Here is a 20,629-nt window from a genome sequence, read left to right as displayed (position 1 = left end):
TTTGAGAACTTAAGTCTAGTAAAATAATAGGCTTTTAAATATAACAGATATTATAAACTATTTAATTTAATATCAAATAAATTGTTATTATTATATAAAACTATTCAAATCGATTCCAAAGCAAAATACTCCTTGTAGGGTATGCAAATCGATTGGTGGCTCTGAGACAATATCGATATGGTCGTCGATGGCTGGGCCACCACTAGTACTCACTGGATGCAAAAATGTCTTTTCTGAAAAGGTAAACAAAATGTGCAAATCGTGGCGAATAAAGACAATAATACGCTAAAAACGAAGGCGTAGAAGGGCAGTCGGGAGTCCTGTTGTCACGGATATTAGAAGCCGGACTCTATCTATCCGGAATATATGAGTGAACACGAGCTCGAGGCTGTTGCTCGCCAGCACATGAAAATCAATAATTGAATCAGAAAATCAAAACACGGATTCGCCCAGATGCATGCAGGCCCGCGATAAATTATGCAATTGTTGGAGCCATTAACAACCCCCCATACCCTTCCCATCGTTCCCGTTCTTGTTTTGGCCCCGTTTGCAGTTGATGTATTCAAATTCAAATGGTGAACTCGATTTTGGCCGTTGTCGTTGTTGTCACTATTGCCGTGCACGTTGTTGTAATTGGAGCTGGGAATCGCAATGGAGCAGGAAATCGGCACCTGGGATTCGGTGCTGTTGGAAAACCTGTCCGAGGATAGTTTCATAAACAACATCCACCAGCGCTATAAGCGCGATCACATATATGTGAGTCCTTACAGTTCTACCAACTCTTCAGGTTTCTATACATTTCCTTATATTTTAATTTCCAGACCTACATTGGAACATCTGTTGTGGCTCTGAATCCATATCATCACATATCCGAGCACTCTCTGGACAATGTCCGTAACTATGGCGATAAGGGCATCTTCCAGCTGCCGCCCCACATGTAAGAGATCATTTAGGAGGCTGGCCCCTTATCATTACTTATACAATTTTTTTCACCAGATATGGTCTCACAAATCTGGCTTATCAATCGCTCAAAGATCAGAGCGAGGATCAGTGTGTTCTTCTCACCGGTGAGAGCGGAGCGGGCAAAACGGAGACCTTTAAAATGATCGTGAACTTTCTGACCCACATACAAGATCGCTCACACTGCCCCCCAACACCGAATGTTCTGCGCAAGCAATCCTCAACCAGCTCGGCCAGCGGATTGGTGATGCACGCCCACAGGCGAGCGTCCAGCAGCTGCTCCGGGACTGCCAATTTTATTATATGCAAAAACCGGGCGGAAAATCCGTCAGGCAGTGTTTCACGGCGACAAAGTCCTTCGCCAGGACCATCGCAGCGATCGCGGACGCGGGCCGAGAGCATCGAGCGCCAAAGCAGGCGCCACATGCGGGAGAAAATTGTCGACTTTGATTTCTCACACCACAAGAGCAGCGAAAACATCAGCGGCCTTCCTGAATCGCACGCCCACCACATGCATCCGACCAAGTCGTGCTTCAAGCACCAGCAGACCCAAGTCAGCGCCTGCACTGCAATGCCCGCGGCAGCCAAGGGATCGCCCAAATACGCGGTACCCACCGTGTACGGCGGTTGCCGCCAGTGCGGACACAGCAAGTGCGTTCGTGCTCAGAGCCTGGAAAAGGAGGAGCGGGATGATCTGCGAGGCAGCAACTGCCGCCTGTCCACCATAGCCACTGCCACCACCAACCCGGCACATCCGCATCGCAGCAGTTGCTCCAACCTGATGCGCCAGCACTCGACAGAGAGCCAGCCGGAGCGGGAGCGGGATCGAAGCTCCCTCATGGGGTCCACGCAACGTATATCGCTGTACGATGCACACAAGCTGAGCAAGGTTCTGGGCGATCTGCCGCCGCCTAGTTCTGTTTCGCCCACGCCCTCGGCCAGCTCTTCGCTGCATAGGCGTCATAAATCGCCCACGCAACGAATGCGAGAGTGCGTCACCTGTGCGGATGTGTTCCTGGAGGCCATGGGCAATGCCTGCACCCTGAAAAATAACAACTCTAGTCGATATGTAAGTGAAATGTGTATGTACTGTACTGAACTCTGCAATTTTACAGATATAAATTCAATGACTTTAATTTTAATTTTCTATTGTTTTTTGATTTCAGGGAAAGTTATTTGATATTGAAATTGATTTTAAGGGAGATCCAATGGGAGTGCACATTACCCATTGTAAGTAAAACTTCACCTTTTAATTATAAATATGTATTCTGACATTTATTTAATTCGTGCGTACTTCTAAGATATGTTGGAAAAGGTTTGGTTGAATTTTAATTAACTTAGTTTAGTTATTATGTCTAATATTTCATCTGTTTACAGACCCGTATAACGGACCCTATCATTGGAGAGCGAAATTTTCACATCTTTTACCAATTACTATTGGGAGCTGATCTCCAGTTGCTAAGTAAGATGTTTTACTCGTTTTAAACGCTACCTGCTCATAGCTATCTTCTTAGAATCGCTCAAGCTGTATCGAAATGTGGAAAAGTACGAGCTGCTCCACAACACAACTGCCATGGAGGAGGACCGCATGAATTTTCATTATACGAAGGTTAGATCTTAACCGGATAATTATATAAGTGAACGAATAACCGACGTGTTTCACTTCTATTCCAGCGATCCTTGGATGTGCTGGGACTTAGTTGTGAAGAGAGCAACTCCATCTTTCGGGTCATCGCAGTGGTTCTAAAGTTGGGTAACTTTATTTTCGTACCAATTACTAACATTGATGGAACTGAGGGTTGTCAGGTGTCCAATGTTTACGGTATGTTGATTAAGGAAATAACCTGCAACATAATTTATATTATATTCCATTTACAGAAGTTCAAGAAACAGCACAGCTTCTTAATATGGAAGCCCAAATTCTCATAAATTGCTTAACCAGAGCGAATAGCTCGAACAGCGCTCAAGAGGATGTGGGTTGCGAAATGGATGCACGACAAGCAGCTACCAACCGAAACACGCTGTGTCGCACTCTTTACAGCCGTCTCTTCACGTGGCTGGTGAACAAAATTAATGAGTCCCTGAAGTCAACACAGCGCGAAAAGAACCTAGCATTGCTAGATTTTTATGGATTCGAAGTGCTGGACCACAACTCCTTTGAGCAGTTTGCCATTAACTATAGCGCGGAAAAGATCCACCAGGCAAGTACACATGACTCATCCACTTTAGAATTATAGGTCTTTAATATTGTAATTTAATCCTTCTCCCATTTCAGAATTTTGTGTTTCATGTGCTGCGTTCGGAGCAAGAACTCTATATTCGCGAGGGATTGGAATGGTCTCGCATTGACTATTTCGACAACGAGTCAATTTGCGAGTTAATAGACAAACCCAGTTATGGTATATTGAGCTTGATTAATGAACCCCATTTAAATAGCAACGATGCTTTGCTTTTGCGAGTTCAGCAATGTTGCGCAGGCCATCCCAACTTTATGACCACCGGCAGCCATTCCATGTGCTTTCAGTATGTAATTGAGTTATGTGATCTCATTCTCAATAATGTCTCAATGTGTTTATTTTCAGGATTCGTCATTATGCAAGTGTAGTGAACTACTCAATACATCGGTTCCTCGAAAAGAACTCCGACATGCTGCCGAAGTACATAAGTGCTGCCTTTTATCAGAGCAAACTTTCTTTGGTGCAAAGCCTATTCCCCGAGGGGAATCCCCGTCGACAGGTTACCAAAAAGCCCAGCACATTGAGCTCGAATATCCGCACCCAATTGCAGACGCTGCTGGCCATCGTTAAGCATCGCCGCTCCCACTATGTGTTCTGTATTAAGCCCAACGAGGGCAAGCAGCCGCACCAGTTCGACATGGCTCTGGTGCAGCATCAAGTGCGCTACATGTCGCTCATGCCGCTGGTCCATCTGTGTCGCACTGGTCATTGCTACCACCTGTTGCACGTGAAGTTCTTTCATCGCTATAAGTTGCTCAACAGCCTGACTTGGCCCCACTTTCATGGCGGCAGTCAGGTAGAGGGTATCGCCCTAATAATCCGTAACCTACCACTGCCCTCAGCGGAGTTCACGATCGGCACCAAAAATGTGTTCGTGCGTAGTCCCCGCACCGTATTTGAGTTGGAACAGTTTCGCCGCCTGCGTATTAGCGAGCTGGCCGTGCTCATTCAAACCATGTTCCGAATGTACCACGCAAGGAAGCGCTTTCAGCGCATGCGACACAGCCAGATGATCATATCGAGTGCCTGGCGCACGTGGCGGGTAAGCAGTTTTGTGGGAAATCCATTAATTTGCATGATAAGCTTTGTATTTCTCTCATTTTCTGCATGTATAGGAATGCCGATTTGGCATTCCCTTCACTGGTCGTAGGCATTTGTGGAGTTTATATCGTGTCGTAAGCATTGCATGATTTATTCTAATTTATCTAAAAGCAGTTTCTGTTATATATTTATTTTTAATTCATTTATTTTCCTTAGGCCCGCGAGGAGTATCGGTCCTTGAAGTACAAACGACAGGTGAGATGGGCCATCGATATTATAGGCCGCTACTACCGTCAGTGGAAGATTAGGCAATTCCTTCTGACAATTCCCTTGCGACTGCCACCCAACACGCTAAGCCCGCTCTCCACCGAATGGCCAGTGGCTCCCGCATTTCTGGCAGATGCCTCTCGTCATCTTAGGTCCATATACCATCGTTGGAAGTGCTACATCTACCGAAACTCCTTTGATCAAACCGCACGCAATCGAATGCGGGAGAAGGTCACAGCCAGCATTATCTTCAAGGATCGAAAAGCTTCATATGGACGAAGGTAACAGCTTCTTATTTTTTTAAATTCAAAATAATAATTAAGGGGTATTTCCTTTACAGTGTGGGCCATCCTTTTGTGGGGGACTACGTACGACTGCGCCACAACCAGCAGTGGAAAAAGATCTGTGCCGAGACCAACGATCAGTATGTTGTATTCGCAGACATAATCAACAAGATAGCGCGGTCCAGTGGCAAGGTAAGCTAATATATTTCATTTAACAGTGAAATATAACAAGACAAATTTTTTTATTTCAGTTTGTGCCCATTTTGCTGGTGCTATCCACGTCATCGCTTTTGCTGTTGGACCAACGAACGCTACAAATTAAATACAGAGTGCCTGCATCGGAGATTTACCGAATGTCTCTGAGCCCCCACCTAGATGACATTGCTGTGTTTCACGTAAAAGCGGTATATATACTGTCCATTTCCTATTTCCTAATCTTAAAATTATTATTTATTCGTTTTGCAGTCTGAATTTGGTCGGAAGAAGGGTGATTTCGTTTTCCAAACGGGTCATGTGATTGAAATTGTTACCAAAATGTTTCTGGTCATACAAAATGCCACAGGCAAACCCCCGGAGATACACATAAGCACTGAGTAAGGGCTAACAATCAATGTCCAAAAATCCATTGGATATGAAGCTATTCTGCTCTAGATCCGATGACGATTAAGGCACTTTACCAAAATTCTTGGCCAACTAATAGTAATTTTTAACCTTACAGATTTGAAGCGAACTTCGGCCAGCAGACGGTCATCTTTTCGTTCAAATACGGCGGCATGTCGGACTTAGCACAAGGCCCACCCAAGGTCACCCGCAAGGCGAACCGCATGGAGATAATTGTGTGATCCACGACAGAATCGAAATCTGATCGTGGCAGATCATCGAGTCCGCTGCTATCATCTTCTTCGCCTTAGGCGGAACGTATCCAAAAATTGTCGCCAGTCATCATGCAATTGCAATTACCATTGCTTTTTGCGGTGGCCGTGGTCAGTCGACTTTTATATGGTCCCAGGGATCAAAATACAATTTTAGCAATATATTCATACACTCACACAATTTAGTTTCGTTCACAAGTGACAATCAGAGTAACCAATTTGTTGTCAGGATTGTGCCAAAAGCAGGAAACTAGAATTGTACCAATGGTAAAAGAAAAAAGAGCGAGCTAATTTTAAAATGCACCGTTTTTATTTAAATATGTAAAGTTAAACGAAAAGAAACTAACGAAGTGAACAACTGAATTTATTCATCTAATTTGTCGAACTAGGTTTAAGTGTAAATCGTGCACCAAGTCGATTAGCATTGCAACAATAAGTATGTACTGCAAATAAGCACTGGTAGCAGCGCAGCTCGAAAAGATTGGAAGCAGGATTTGGACGGGGGTGCGCCGTTGCTGGATGAGCAGTATTTAGGATTTTACACAAACTATGATATTTCCGTTATAGAAACCAAGGCATTTCTCTTACATTTAAGGTTTCATACACAATAATTAGTAAACTAATGCTAGAGACAGACATATAAACCTCTTTATATACTAGAAACACAAATAAACCCAATATATGCAATTTGCTGCGACAAAGCCAGATAGAAACTTTTCCCAAGCAAAACAAAAAATGTTAAACAACTATTTACAAAGCAGAGCAGATGAGTAGTTAAATATTTCAAATAAATATATAAATATATGTATACACCATACGAAATTAATAATGAGTCTATATAAAAGCGACAACAATATGGAAAAAATACAGAAAACATGTTTGTTACAAGTTGAGAACGAATGTATGTAGTTGTTTATATATAACTTGTTATTGATAGTTCGGGCATCTACGTAATTAAAGCTGGAGTTGAGTTCTAGAGCTCCAGCGATGTCACATGCTATCTGCGACATGGAAATCCATCAGTTTTTATTTGTATTTAAGTTTTAAGCGAATACTTCGAAAGAAAAGCCAAATATGAGTAAATCGAAACCCAACCAGTTGGTAGTTTATAAAACAAAGTTTAGCAATAATAAAACATACACATAGTAAATTGTTTGTACACACACCCTTAAGGGGAGAAATCCCTTACAACTTGGATTTTTGCTTCTTAAGCATTTCCCGCAGAATGCGACGCAGAATCTTGCCACTGGGGTTCTTCGGAATTTCGTCAACAAAGATCACGCCACCCCGTAGACGCTTGGCAGGCGAGGCGTTGTCGTTGACAAACTGAATGACTTCGTTCTCGGTCAGTTGAACATTAGCCTGTTTAACCACAAATGCCAGCGGTAGCTCGCCAGCCTCCTCGTCCGGCTTTCCAATGACCGCCGCATCCTTAATCTTTTCGTTAGTGAGCAGCAGAGCCTCGATCTCTGCGGGCGGCACCTGGAATCCCTTGTATTTGATCAGCTCCTTGATGCGGTCCACGATGAAGAACTCAAAATCATCATCATAGTAGCCAATATCGCCAGTATGCAACCAACCGTCCTTGATGGCGGTCTGCGTGGACTTCGTATCTCCTATGTAGCCCTTCATGATGCCGTCGCCCTTAAAACAGAGCTCACCGCGCTCGTTGGCCCCCAATAGCTTGCCGGTGTCGGGATCGATCACCTTGGCATAGATGCCCACCTTAAGAACGCCCACACTGCCTGGCTTGCAGAACTCATCGTTCTGCACCAGAACACTCAGCGTTGATTCGCTGAGGCCGTATCCCTGTCGGATGAATGGCACTCCAATACGCTCCTTGATCTGATCCTCAGTTTCGCGACTAAGTGGGGCTGCTCCACACAGCAGGACCATCAACGAAGACAAATCGTACTTATCCACGATGGGGTGTTTAGCCAAAAAGACCATCAGTGGTGGCACCATGAAGGCCATCATCACGCGATACTTTTCAATGGCAGAAAGGAAGAGGTTTTCCTCGAACTTGGGCAGGTATACCAATCGTGCGCCACGGCAGGCGGTGGTGATAAGGGTGAGACAGCCGAAGGCGTGGAACCAAGGAATGACAGTGAGTAGAGTGATCTCCTCCATTGGAATGAGAGTGGGTTGGCTATTAAAGAAAGGGCATTTTAATAAAAGGCTTTCATAGCATATTATTAAACTTACATTTGTGAGTCGAGAGTGGCCAGCAGGTTCATTTGGGTCAGCTGCACTCCTTTAGGAAGACCGGTGGTTCCAGAAGAGCACACAATAAGAGACACGTCCTCGTCCTTATTGGCCGCAGGGCTCGTGAAGTCAGGCTGTGTCTTGAACTTCTCGTTCTCCATCAGCTCCTTAAGATCATAGATTTTCTTAAAGTTCTTGGAAGTTCCACTGAGCGCAATGATGCCCTTGACGAACTTATTCTTGCTGGCCACTTTGGCAACACGATCAATGGTAATCTTAGAGGCGAATATGATCTTTGGCTTGGACAAGTTAATGGCGTGGTCCACTTCACGATCGGAATATGTTACGTTAAGGGGAGCAACCGTAGCCCCCACTGCTAGACCAGCGAACATGGCCAGGGCGAAGTTAACGCTGTTTTCGCTAGACAAACCGACGACGTCATTTTGTTTGACTCCCAGTTTTTGAAGGATGTATGCCAGCCGTACAATGGACTTGTGCATGAAACTGGCAGTGTACTCCATCCCATTGACGGCATCCACCAGCACCGTCTGGTCGCCGAAGCTCTTGTACTTGTCGAGGATGTACTGACCCAGGGATCTGCAGTCCTGGGCCTCCCGTTCAGTCACAGGGCCTCCGTAAACAATATTTCCGGGCATCAGTTTTGAAGTCATATTGTGTCTGCAAATAGAAAGAAACATGATAGTTAAGGTTTTCATTTTTTGATGAGCTATAATGGAAGATAACGAACTGTAGGTTATCTACCAAATATTATTCCAATATACATAGGCCTTCGGGGAGTGTGAAGTTTTCCTAGAAAATTGTAAAAGAAAAGTGGTACAGGGGTTGAAGTTATAGCAACCCTTCAAACCATACTTTGGACCCCCCGGACTATCTAATCGCACTCGGCCCGCAGATCTTTTACTTGTGCCGAACATGCCATCGATGTTAACAATGTTCCCGTTATCTGAGATAGTGGATTATAGAAAATCTGCATGTTTGCCAGTCCAGGTTCCAAAGGTCGCAGTTCACAGCGGTTGAAGTGGCTTCTTCCAGCTCCCCTGCGGCCTAACATTTAAATTTTCAAGCGAACACTCGTTAAACCTTGTAATGTTTATGTTTTATACCGCTAATATATTCAGTATCATTCAGATAATCTCGTCAATTTACTTATGTACATACGCTAAAGTTTTCTAGGTTACGATGCGAGCGGGAGCGGCTTCCGTGTGAAACTAACTGTTCGTCGGAGAATGGTAGGGCGGAATGTCAGGCTGCGTTTACGGAACGATTTGATAACCCCGGCGTTGCAACTGCGCAGGCGCGAGTAGTGTCACTGACTATTTTTCATTCAAAGTACACCAAAACTGCAACGGAAAATGGGTCAGGGGATGGTTCGGCACGAATTTGCAAGAAAAACAAGAGGCAGCTGTTTTAAATACTTATTCGATAAATTCTTATTGAATTGTCAGCTGACGGTCTGGCAACGCCGTTTGTTTATTTTCATTTAAGCGCGCTACACTTTATTTTTTACGGTATATGGGGTCTAAAAATATAATATATTACTTAATTTTTAAAATATTATTAAAAACTAACATAATTGATTACTTTTAATACCTTTATTCACATTTAGGGATAACGATAAGAGTGGAAAAAGATACGCGTTACAATGCAATAATATTGTTAATATATTATTTTATTTATTTACTTACTATAGTATTATTTTTATTACCGTGCAAAAAATGATTTTAACAACTTAACACTAATCAAATGTAGCGCATTCGTGTGTCGCTTCTGATCGATCCGATCCACTGACGATCTGATTCATGGATGCCTAACACGCATCGGAATGGAGTAAAGCAAAAAAATATAGGAAAAATGCCAGGGACCAGTACTTAGTTGTTGATATTCTTGGGCGTGGAACAGAGGTACGTACTACTGCTGCAGAGCTGCCTCAAGATAAACGTAATCAGCATGGAATTATCGTTGGCATGGCATTTTAATGGTCAATACATATCTCGTTCATAGGCTCTGTTAACTAAGGTGACGACGCCCTTCCTCAAGCAATACCATGTCGGTGTCCATTACAAAAAAGTTTTACAAGTTGGATATAAACCGAACGGAATGGGAGATCCCGGATATATATCAGGATCTGCAGCCCGTGGGATCGGGAGCTTACGGACAGGTGTCAAAGGCACTTGTTCGTGGCACCAATATGCATGTGGCCATTAAAAAGCTTGCCAGGCCTTTTCAATCCGCCGTCCATGCAAAGAGGACGTACCGGGAGCTTCGACTTTTGAAGCATATGGATCATGAGAACGTAATCGGCCTGCTGGACATATTCCATCCACATCCCGCTAATGCATCGCTGGAGAACTTCCAACAGGTGTACTTGGTAACCCACTTGATGGACGCAGATCTGAATAACATCATACGAATGCAGCACTTGTCCGACGACCACGTCCAGTTTTTAGTCTACCAGATACTCCGTGGCTTGAAGTATATCCACAGCGCCGGAGTTATCCACCGTGATCTTAAGCCCTCAAACATTGCTGTCAACGAGGATTGCGAGCTGCGCATTTTAGACTTCGGGCTGGCCCGTCCAACGGAGAACGAGATGACAGGCTATGTGGCCACGCGTTGGTACCGCGCACCTGAAATAATGCTCAATTGGATGCACTACGACCAAACGGTGGACATCTGGTCGGTGGGCTGCATCATGGCCGAACTAATTACCAGACGGACCCTTTTCCCAGGCACCGATCATATTCACCAGCTAAACCTGATTATGGAGATGTTGGGCACGCCACCCGCCGAGTTTTTGAAGAAGATCTCATCGGAAAGTGCACGTTCCTACATTCAGTCACTTCCGCCTATGAAGGGACGAAGTTTTAAAAATGTTTTTAAGAACGCCAATCCGCTGGCCATCGATTTGCTGGAAAAGATGTTGGAGTTGGATGCCGAGAAGCGGATCACTGCCGAGGAGGCTCTTTCACATCCCTATCTGGAGAAGTATGCGGAGCCCAGCGTCGAGCAGACCTCACCACCATACGATCACAGCTTCGAGGATATGGATTTGCCCGTAGACAAATGGAAGGAGCTGATCTACAAGGAGGTCACCAACTTTAAGCCCCCACCATCGTTTGCTCAGGTTCTAAAGGATGTAAAGTGAACACAAAGCATTATGAATTTAAAGTATTACATAGGCCAATTTATTTGTTATAACCTACATCTTCCAACTACGTCTTTTGTACTCAAATTTATCAATTCTTAGTGTTAACTTTTTATTTTGTTTTTGTTTTGCCTTTTTGTTATGGCATGCCAAAAATACTATACTTTTTAACAATAAATTTGTTTTATAAAAACATCAAGTAATTCAACAAAAACCTTATTTTTGTCACCTCTTGGGCGGGATCTTTTATAGTGGTGTATGTCCGGCCATAAAGATGACTGAATCCAACAAGTTCAGTATTCTTTCTGTCGAATGTGCACTGATAGATAAGGTGTTGCGATACGATAAGCTTTGCGGGTGACTAAATGCAAGCTCAGTTTTCTTTCTGTTCCCTTCCGAAGAAGACATATTTTTGCACATTTAATCCAGAATGTCGAAGTTCGTGAAAGTGGCAATTAACGAACGCCTTTGGGAGTTCCCCGACATATACGAGTTCGTTTGTTTTCTGGGTGGCGGTTCCTTTGGCCAGGTAGCTAAGGTGAGACTACGAGGCACCGAAAATTACGTCGCTATGAAAAGGCTTATGCACCCATTCGAGAGGGAGGAGGATGCTAAGGGTGCCTATCGCGAGATCCGTCTGCTGAAGCATATGAATCATAGAAATGTTATCAGCCTGCTGAACGTCTTTCATCCACCAGGGCACAACATGATGGATTTTAAGCAGGTTTATTTGGTGACTCACCTGATGGACGCGGACCTGCACAGGTACTCGCGTTCGAAAAGGATGAGCGACAATGAGATTAGGATAATCCTTTACCAAATACTGCGGGGGCTGAAGTACATACACAGTGCCGGGGTTGTTCATCGTGACTTGAAGCCCTGCAATATCGCAGTTAATGGAAATAGCGAGGTGCGCATACTTGACTTCGGTTTATCCCGTATGTGCGCAGACAATATGACGGACTATGTGGGAACTCTGTGGTATCGAGCTCCGGAAATTATCTTCCTCAGGGGTCAGTACACAAAGGCAATCGACGTGTGGTCGGTTGGTTGCATTCTGGCGGAACTTATCACGGGGCGTGTCCTGTTCCCCGGTGAAAACTATCCAAGCCAAATACGATGTCTGATTGACATAATCGGTACTCCGACGAGGGAGTTTATCACCGGAATAAGCATGGAAAAATCGCGTAGCTTCCTGGAGAGGTATCCGTTACGCCAAAGGTGTGATTTTCACCACCTATTTATGGGTACCGATGTCCAGGCTGTCGATTTGATGGAAAAAATGCTCGAAATGGTTCCCGAAAAACGCATAACAGCTGCGGAAGCAATGCTCCATCCATACCTTCGGGATCTTATTGAGCCACACCATCATGCCGAAGACACCGCACCAGTCTATGATCAGAACTTCGAAAACCTAGTGCTGCCTGTAAAATGCTGGAAGGAACTTGTTGCCAACGAGATTCGGAACTTCTGACCTGACCAACTAACTAATTATAATAATTATAATAATGTAGAAGAATAAAGAAATTTTATATTTATTAAATGAACAAATTTTTCGCAAAATTAAATTAAAAACTGGCTCGATATTCAGTTAAATTTAAATATTGAAATCTTTGAAATACCCCTATTAATCTTTCGGATCTGGCAGCGCTGGCGACAGCTGATTTTGCCTTACCGGCTTTTTTTTTACATTTGATAAAAAAAATAATGTTGAGGTTGCGAAGTGTATTAAAACACTGCCTTTCGGCCAAGAAAACGTGCAGCAGAAACATCTCCGCCCTGTACATAACTGGCGACAAAGCGAACGAAAACTATGTGACTCTGCAGCCGTACATGGACTTCAATGGAACCTTTAGAGAGCGGCAATCTTTGGACCAGAGCATATCCAGCCGGGGATTGGACATTCGTTTGGAAACTGTGCTTAGCAAGTACGAGAAGTATAAAACACATCACGCTCAGCTGTCCAAGGTGGTGGAGGAACGCGAAAGGGTGACCAAGCGCCTAAAGGAGCTAACGAAATCTGGTGGTAGTGCGGTTCAGCTGGAGGAGTTGAAACAGCAAGGGAAATCGTTGCGCAACGAGCTAAAGGCTCTAAAGCAGACACTCTATCCCATAGAGGATGACTTTATTCATGACTATCTGCACTTACCCAACCTGCTGCATGCCCAGAGCCCTGTCGGAGGGGAGGAAAAGCTTCTCTATCGCCATGGGATGCCCAAATCAGATAGTAAGACTACATCCCACTTGACACGCCAGGAACTTGTACATTTTGTGGACAACAATCGTTACTACTTGATGGAGCAGGCTGCTTACTTCGACGTAAATGCCATGCAATCCCTGGCCCACTATTTCGTCAACCACGGGGACTTCATTCAAACTGCCAATCCAGATTTTGTGCGTTGCGTCCTCCTGGAAGCAAATGCGACACCCTTATCCGACTATCATCTGGTTCAGGAAGAGCACCTGCAAAACAAGATCAATACCGCCTATTTAACTGGAGGTGCGTCCTTCGAGAGCTACCTTGGTGCCATGACCAAGCTGTGCGTGTATCCCTCGGTGCTGCCCCTTCGGTATGTCTGCTGTGGTCGGAGCTACAACAGAGCGGAAGCGAAGATGTATGGGCCCATTCCCAGTCTTTATACGGCGACTCAAACGAATGCGGTACAAAGCTTTGTGGCAACGCAAACGGGCAACGAAGCGGACACCCAACTAGATCATATTCTCAATCTGGCTACTGATTTCTACAAAGCTGTGGACATACCCTTTCGGATTTCTTATGCAACAGCACCAGCTCTAACTCCGGCGGAGAGTATCCGAGCAGTCATCGAAGTTTATGCCCCCTCACTGCAGCGCTACGTGTGTGTGGGACGTATCAGCAATTACGGAGACTTTGTCTCCAAACGAATCCTTTTTAGCACGCGGCGGGAGAAGCACTATGATTTCTTGCACTTAGTGGGTGGACCAGTGCTCTACACCTCGCGACTGATAGCAGCTCTTGTGGAGCATGGCGTGCGCTTGGAAGACTGCAAACTTTTGGGCTCTATTAGTCAGAAACCCAGTCATCAGCAGGATCTGCAACAGTTTAAGGACCTTTTCACGTAAAAACGATAGGTGTTTAGTTTCTGTTGTTTGTTCTTAAGCCTAACAATAAGTAAAAGTTAAGTTTTACATACAATTATTTACAATCTAATGTAATCTCATGGTCAGCAGTGCGTTGAGCCCATAAAAAGACTGCTAGTCAGCGCACTTGATCTGCAGCTTGGGAAATCTCTTGCGGAAATTTTCACATTTAGGCGTTGTGAAGGTAAAGACATTTCTGGAGTCGTCCAGCACGGAATTGGGACTGGAACGGGGAATCCTCAGCACATACGTGGTGTTGTACTTCAGCTTGCTGAACTCCAGCGGGTCCTTCTGCAATCAAAATGAATGTAATGTAGCTAACATACGGCAGCATTCGCTTGTTTGATCTTTGTAGTTTATCATACACCTATGGCATGACCCGATTCTATTCATCAATATTGGGAAAATTTTGATTGGCATTTGACCACGTACTGCCAATTGGAAAGACGTGTTTTCCGTGTCAAATAGAGGAAACACGATTGCGCCTTGTTAAGCAATACCCCATGGTCAACGATGTTCCACTAATTTGGCCTTGCCCGGTGGTCCGGCCAATCGGCACGAAGTATTCCGACATGTGGCTCGTGGCTCCCATCACAGCATTATCAAGGGTATTACTTACTTTGGCGCGAATCGCGCGGAACTCTCGCTGCTCGCAGTTCGTCTCCTGGGGACACAGTTCATAGACCCTGCAATCGGGGTGATGGCATGAAATTTATGCATTCGGGCAATATGTTTACAAATAATTACTTCTCCTTGTGTGGCTGGAAGCCCAGAATCTGCACAATCATGCCGAACTTCCGGTTCAACCGGAAACCCACTTCATACGTGGCGGCGGGCGCTGTCCGGTTTGTAATGGTGGGCGAAACTTCATTGATGGCAACTGGCTCCGAGGTGGTGGCCCGTTCCGAGCTAATGGAGCTGCTAGTGTGATGATGTCGGCGCCTATTTCCATTCCCGGAGCACTGAAGCGGTGTGATTGGCTCCAGAGGCTGCAGCGTCGTGTTGAACAGCATCGACCACTGCTCGGACTTGAGGCGACGAGAACCCAGGTAAGATATGGCCTGCACCTGGATGTAGTACGAGGAGTTGGGTAGCAGTTCCTTGATCTCGAACTGGTGGGTCTGAAATCATCATAACGAGCGAATTGCTAAGACGCTACAAGGCACACCTCGGGTTCCACTTACATCCTTAACGTAGGAGCTATTGGTAATCATCGAGGCCTTGGCACTGCTTACGTACAAGGACCAGGTGATCTTGTACTTCTCGACAGGCAGGTTGGACTTAGAAGGGCACCACACCAGCTTAAGGGTCATGTAGCGCCCATCGAACTGCTTGCCGATGATCTTCGAATCGTTCGGCGCCTTTGGAGGCTTTGGGTCTAAAGAGTTAACAGCAGTGTAAGTGAAGGTTGTTTGGAAGACTAGAACTATACACTTACTGCCCGTAGAGGGAAAGGGATCGCTTGGCTCAGAATATCCTCGGAACCCGTAGGCGTTTACGGCTGCCACTCGAACCTCATACCAGCGACCAGGACGCATGTGAAAGAAGATGTACGTGCTGTGGAATATAGAGGAGTGAAAAAGAAATATCTCATGGAATGAACATACTGCTTGCTGTGTCCGATGTTCTCCTCCATGGTCTTCTCCACCTTCTGCCATTGCCAAGGACCCAGTTTCCTGGCTGCAAAATGCCGTCCTATGTGGGATCTCACCTCCACGTGAAAGTAGTAGACCAGTAGCGAGGACTCGATCTTCAGATCGACAGCATGACCTCGTGATCTCCGGAAATACAGGATCTTCGGTATGGGCGGAAGCTGCGTGTTGTTCCTAACGCCGAGAGGTTCCACGCACATGGGTCCGCAACTGGAGGGACAACACTTCTGCACCTCGGGGCATTCATGATCGTACTGACAGTTGTCCAGGCAGGAGAGCCTGGCACGCGATTGCCTTCCAATTTTGGGGCAACTGCCGGCTCTGGGTCCCAGCAAAAGCTCCTGGATGCACTTGTTTAGGCACTGTTCCCGTCCAGCTTTGGTTGTGGGATTGCTGCCACACTTCGCCAGGCACTGCAGCTCCAGGATCTTATCCTTAACGTCATTGCTATCCCGGAACCAGTGTGCCAGCTTTTGTCGCTGCAGCTGATTTGATGTGGATGTGGAAGTGGAGCTGTATGATGAGGATCCATTGGCCACGAAGCTTGGAAATAGCTGGCCGAGAACAAGCAGCGCCAGCAGCGCCACTTGCATGCTGCCCATCTGAACCGCTCCGATCCTCGGTGATTGCAATCTGCAAATGATCATGCGTCAGGTGATCAGCTCTCGGTTTCTGGACATTCCGTGCGTTCGTAATTTGTGCCGATCATCAGCAGCAGCCCGCTGATTATGCTAAAGGATCACCCGCTTCGCCAGCTCCCCGCGATATCGATGGGAGTCGAACCGGTTTCACCCATTTTGCATGACCAACTAACTAATCATTCCTCGCATTTGAGCCGCCCGACCCCGAAGTCGAGGCAATGAAAATGCAAAAAACACATAAATGTATCTCAAGTGCTTGACAGGACTTCAAAGCGCGCATCATAGTGCGTGCCACGAGAGCATCGGACAGACGGCCAGACGAGGCCAGCTATCTTCCTTTCAAGCTGACTCCGTGATGCCCTGTACTGGTCAATTTGAGTTGAAAATGTATGTATTGTATTTTTTCTCACTGTACCGTAAGAATCGCAGCATGTGTGGACTACGTAACAAAACTATTTCCTCTTGTGGATATCTTCGCACCTTTCCAAATCCCGGACAGCACTTTTCATCTTAATTTCGCATCGCAACAATTCTCGGAAGCCTGAAGCAGACTCTCGAAATTCTTCACCTGTTAGCTGTTAACTATTGATGTGCTCGCATCGATTCCATGTAGGGTATTCAGCACGCAAATGGGAAACTAATGATTTATGGTATGGTCGATGGTCGTCGGTTTATGTTGTTGTTTCGCTTTTTGTTGCTGTTCGACTGCGTGTGAATGTGCAGGCAGCAAAAACAAAATCGAGAAAAATACGACTACGATGAATGTGCGAGAGCTGCAAGTGGATGTCACCACATCCACAACCACATCCACATCCACAGTTGCAGGGGCTGCAGAAGCAGAAGCAGCAGCCTCATCAGATCAGAAGCCTAGCCAGCAGATGCCGCACATACCAAGACGATACAGACACTCTGGGAGCAGAAGCAGTTGAGTGGAGAAGTGGTGCAGCGATTCGGCGGCTGGTGGCGGTGGTTTAGCCAGGAGATGCCATGCTCCAGCACAGTTGGGTTCAGAAATATATGTAGGCATTACGATTGGATAATAATTAGAATCAATTCACAGCCTCGAAAGTTTTTATATATCTCAACAGCAGAGGCAACACTGCGTATGAGTAATTATTTTTTGATAGAGCTGTAATAATATATTTTCTACTTTCTAAACACAATTCGCTTGCCAAAAAGTATGCAATGAATTTAATTGCAAAATAATGGGATTGTTAGTTAAACACCTAGTTAGCTGCATTGTTAGTTATAAAAATTTGATTCTTAGTTGGAAGACCTTTTGTGCTGACCGCGTCTGTGGCGACTGCGACTGCCACTCCGACTGGGATGCGATGGCGACTGGGGGCCAAGGAGCTCGGAATGGCTGCGGGGAGCGCAGGCCCGAGGCAGCCTAACTGAGGGACATTAAGCGACAAATGAATGTGCGCGACGATCGACGCAAGAAGATGAAGCGGCGACTGCGACGACGACGATCGCCAAGAGCAGACGAGATGAAATGCACCAAGTTCCGCGGAACGAAAAATTTGCAACAAAATTGGGCAGTAAAGCGTCGGCAATGCGGGGATTGGGTTGGGGTTGTGCTTGGGGCTTGGTGAGGGGTATGGAGTGCGGGGTATGTTGAATGGGGGGGATGAGGATAGCGGCCACGACTCTTCCAGATGAATGGGTTCCTCGGCTGACGCTGATGAGACAGTCGAGTCGCAGCCAGGCTGGCTGCCGTTGCGTAGAGGCGATTAATTGCTTTTAACGATTCAAAAATTCAAAATTACTTTTTATGCTTCACGCACACCAAGGCGCAAAGGCACTTGGCCAGCATAGCGCAGTACACAGTACGATGCACTTGGGGAAAATGCTAAAAAATTTTCGGAAATTGGTTGTATAAAATGAAAAAAATATATATGAAATTGAAAAACACTACAAAGTATTCACCAAAAAAGAGAAGGAGGTAATGGCCATAGTCAAGTTTAAGGTCACGTTTGACCCATATTTTCTGCAAGTGTACACACAGGGGCGTTGCTAAGGAGGGCAGCGGATGGCAATTGGGGGGGGATGAGGATGAGGATGGGGGGCACTAAGATCCGGATCGATTTCGTTGACGTCGTTGCTGTGATAAATCGTTGGTGGTTGCTGCTCTTGCTGGAGTGTTGCTTTTGTTTTGCCTCCACTTGCAGTTGCTCCGTCCCACTAGCCACCCCCACTTCACCCCTACCACGATCCCCCATTTGGGGCTTACTACAATGGCAATCCGGCGACAATGGCCAGTAAACTCGAGGCGGCAGCAGCAGCGGCAGCAACTGGGTGTAATATGATGCAAATCGTTTAACACTTTGACCAACAGCTCATCGCATTGTTGCCTCCGCCGCTGCCAAAGTGCATTGGTGGTAAAAAACAAATTGAAAAACTTTAACGTTCGAAGAGGGCACGTAACAAAATACCAGCAAACGGGACGGGGAACGGGAGCAATCATCAGTTTTTGGGGACCAGGCCAGAAACGGCGAGATCAAACCGAGGAGTTCGATGGACTGACTGGATGGGCAGGGGGGCTAAACATTATCCACGATCATTGCTGAATCACAGTTAGCCATAATGAAAATATCAACCGAATGTTTTCTGTTGTGCATTTAAAGAAACCGTGAAGTTCCCCCTTCTCAAATATCATAAAAATAAAGTATGATTCCATTTTAGTATGCGTCAGATGTCAACGCTTTCGATGCATGCAAATTTATAACCTAAACAATTCATCACCAAGAACAACAAGCTTATGATAATCTTACAAATTCAAGGTCTTAAGCTTGAGCTCTATATTCCTATGTGGGTAGTCCCTATACCAATTTCACATGATCCAACTATTCTCCTGCTAGAAATTTCGTATCTTTCCCATTGTTGTCAAGCGCGGTATCCCCCGGATCGCTATGGTGACACTTAAGACCGCTAGGAAATCCAAGCGACCCCAATGGAAGCCCATTTATGGGGTTCAAGCACCCAGCTGGGCATGTGCTCAAGCTCAAGCTCAAGCGGAGCGAATCGGAGTAGGATCTGTGTCCATGCTGGTGTCGAGTTCTACGTCAGGTTCTGAACACGAAGCCGTGCTCAAGGTTCAGCGATATGATATGTCGTGTGTGCATTCGTACTGGTACTTCCGATTATAGAGTTCTGTACGAGCTTTTCTTTTGGGATTCCCTTTTTAAAACTCAACTATAGTGTAAAATCTTCGAAAGAAAGTGCGTATATAAGATTCTGACCCATATTTGTAACGATATCCAAAGTCATAATAGATATTATATATATTAGGTATTATATCATGTTGGTTAGTTTGCCTGATTTGCCCATTTATTTTCTCAGTGTTCTATAGGCGAAAGAACGCCGGCACCGCAAGTGTCCGGCTAAGAGAGCTTTTGGGGCGTGAGAAGTGATGTTGCCGCATGTCAGCCGTGCACTATCCGATGGGATCTCAGTCCATCCCCTTGGATGCCCCTATATCGCCACCACCATCCTTACTCGTCCGCAATTAGCGCGAAGACAATCTCATTTACGCCGACGGAATTGTGCAAATGGCGGGCAGTGCGATACATTTTTAGGTACTCACGGTAATGGAAACACTTTCGGATGCACTGGCTCCACGCCGCGTGATCCGTGATCTCGTACTCCCACGCAGTCGGAGCGCCTTCTTTGATCGCTTGCAGCCACTTTAATATTTAATTCGCCGCACTGTTCCGATTTCCGCTCCTGGGAACTGTTGATCTTAAGTAACAAAACCGAAACCGAATCTCAATCCGAATCAGAATCTGAATCTAAATCTCAAGTGGGAGCTCTTTTCGTGCGACCGTTGCGCTGCAGCCCCCAAAAGAGAGTGACACACTGAACGCCACGGACTCGGACTGCAGGGCTCGAGCTCCAATGCTCCCGTTCTCCCGCCGCTCTCTCGCCACAGTGGGCAAGCTGATGGATTTTCCGAACATAATATTAAATATAAAATATTCAAAATAATCAGACAGTATGTTATGAATCGTAATGACTCGTTACATAACTATTTTAAGATATATATATAACTTTTTGTTTTATTTATAATAGTATTGTTTATACTCGACTGTTTCCATCATCGCAGAAATAATTTAAATTTAAGTGCTATATCAGCGATTTGTACCATTGTGCCGTGCTCCACTTGCTCCCGCTCCCACTCACCG

General features: G+C 45.6%; 6 protein-coding genes across 10 annotated transcripts; 4 read left to right on the top strand and 2 right to left on the bottom strand.

Moving 5' to 3' along the window:
* Positions 1–196: 196 nt before the first annotated feature.
* On the top strand, positions 197–6,811 carry LOC6607694 (unconventional myosin-Ia). 4 transcript variants are annotated; one of them, XM_032723352.1, is made up of 17 exons: positions 207–756; positions 822–937; positions 997–2,029; positions 2,127–2,190; positions 2,262–2,275; positions 2,338–2,422; positions 2,475–2,569; positions 2,635–2,782; positions 2,839–3,161; positions 3,236–3,483; positions 3,543–4,239; positions 4,313–4,372; positions 4,455–4,786; positions 4,846–4,981; positions 5,041–5,193; positions 5,255–5,382; positions 5,508–6,811. In XM_032723352.1, exons 1-17 carry the CDS (start codon positions 652–654, stop codon positions 5,629–5,631), a joined length of 3,861 nt encoding a protein of 1,286 aa, XP_032579243.1. In that variant the 5' UTR covers positions 207–651; the 3' UTR covers positions 5,632–6,811. The 4 variants fall into 4 exon arrangements, with proteins under 4 accessions (XP_032579246.1, XP_032579243.1, XP_032579244.1 ...); XM_032723353.1 differs by lacking the exon at positions 4,313–4,372; XM_032723354.1 differs by lacking the exons at positions 207–756; positions 822–937; positions 2,262–2,275 and having other exon boundaries at positions 1,940–2,029.
* LOC6607692 (4-coumarate--CoA ligase 1) lies at positions 6,737–9,256 on the bottom strand. The gene is made up of 3 exons (XM_002032420.2): positions 9,046–9,256; positions 7,867–8,544; positions 6,737–7,810 (listed from the first exon to the last, which is right to left on the bottom strand). Exons 2-3 carry the CDS (start codon positions 8,535–8,537, stop codon positions 6,847–6,849), a joined length of 1,635 nt encoding a protein of 544 aa, XP_002032456.2. The 5' UTR covers positions 8,538–8,544; positions 9,046–9,256; the 3' UTR covers positions 6,737–6,846.
* A 416-nt stretch (positions 9,257–9,672) lies between these two features.
* Positions 9,673–11,235, top strand: LOC6607691 (mitogen-activated protein kinase p38a). 2 transcript variants are annotated; one of them, XM_002032419.2, is made up of 2 exons: positions 9,673–9,788; positions 9,889–11,235. In XM_002032419.2, exon 2 carries the CDS (start codon positions 9,932–9,934, stop codon positions 11,030–11,032), a length of 1,101 nt encoding a protein of 366 aa, XP_002032455.1. In that variant the 5' UTR covers positions 9,673–9,788; positions 9,889–9,931; the 3' UTR covers positions 11,033–11,235. The 2 variants fall into 2 exon arrangements, with proteins under 2 accessions (XP_002032455.1, XP_032579248.1); XM_032723357.1 differs by having other exon boundaries at positions 9,673–9,825.
* Positions 11,236–11,413: 178 nt separating this feature from the next.
* On the top strand, positions 11,414–12,571 carry LOC6607690 (putative mitogen-activated protein kinase 14C). The gene has a single exon (XM_002032418.2). It carries the CDS (start codon positions 11,463–11,465, stop codon positions 12,504–12,506), a length of 1,044 nt encoding a protein of 347 aa, XP_002032454.1. The 5' UTR covers positions 11,414–11,462; the 3' UTR covers positions 12,507–12,571.
* Positions 12,572–12,727: 156 nt separating this feature from the next.
* On the top strand, positions 12,728–14,207 carry LOC6607689 (serine--tRNA synthetase-like protein Slimp). The gene has a single exon (XM_002032417.2). It carries the CDS (start codon positions 12,740–12,742, stop codon positions 14,132–14,134), a length of 1,395 nt encoding a protein of 464 aa, XP_002032453.1. The 5' UTR covers positions 12,728–12,739; the 3' UTR covers positions 14,135–14,207.
* LOC6607688 (anosmin-1) lies at positions 14,147–20,288 on the bottom strand. Its single transcript, XM_002032416.2, has 7 exons — positions 20,032–20,288; positions 15,760–16,437; positions 15,591–15,709; positions 15,337–15,530; positions 14,900–15,273; positions 14,772–14,838; positions 14,147–14,443 (listed from the first exon to the last, which is right to left on the bottom strand). Exons 2-7 carry the CDS (start codon positions 16,404–16,406, stop codon positions 14,267–14,269), a joined length of 1,578 nt encoding a protein of 525 aa, XP_002032452.1. The 5' UTR covers positions 16,407–16,437; positions 20,032–20,288; the 3' UTR covers positions 14,147–14,266.
* Between the last annotated feature and the right edge of the window lie 341 nt (positions 20,289–20,629).

This window comes from Drosophila sechellia, chromosome 3R (assembly GCF_004382195.2).
Source record: "Drosophila sechellia strain sech25 chromosome 3R, ASM438219v1, whole genome shotgun sequence".
Classification (NCBI taxonomy): Eukaryota; Metazoa; Arthropoda; class Insecta; order Diptera; family Drosophilidae; genus Drosophila; species Drosophila sechellia.
The sequence above is the reverse complement of the archived record's forward strand: the minus strand, read 5'-3'. Positions and strand labels throughout refer to the sequence as shown.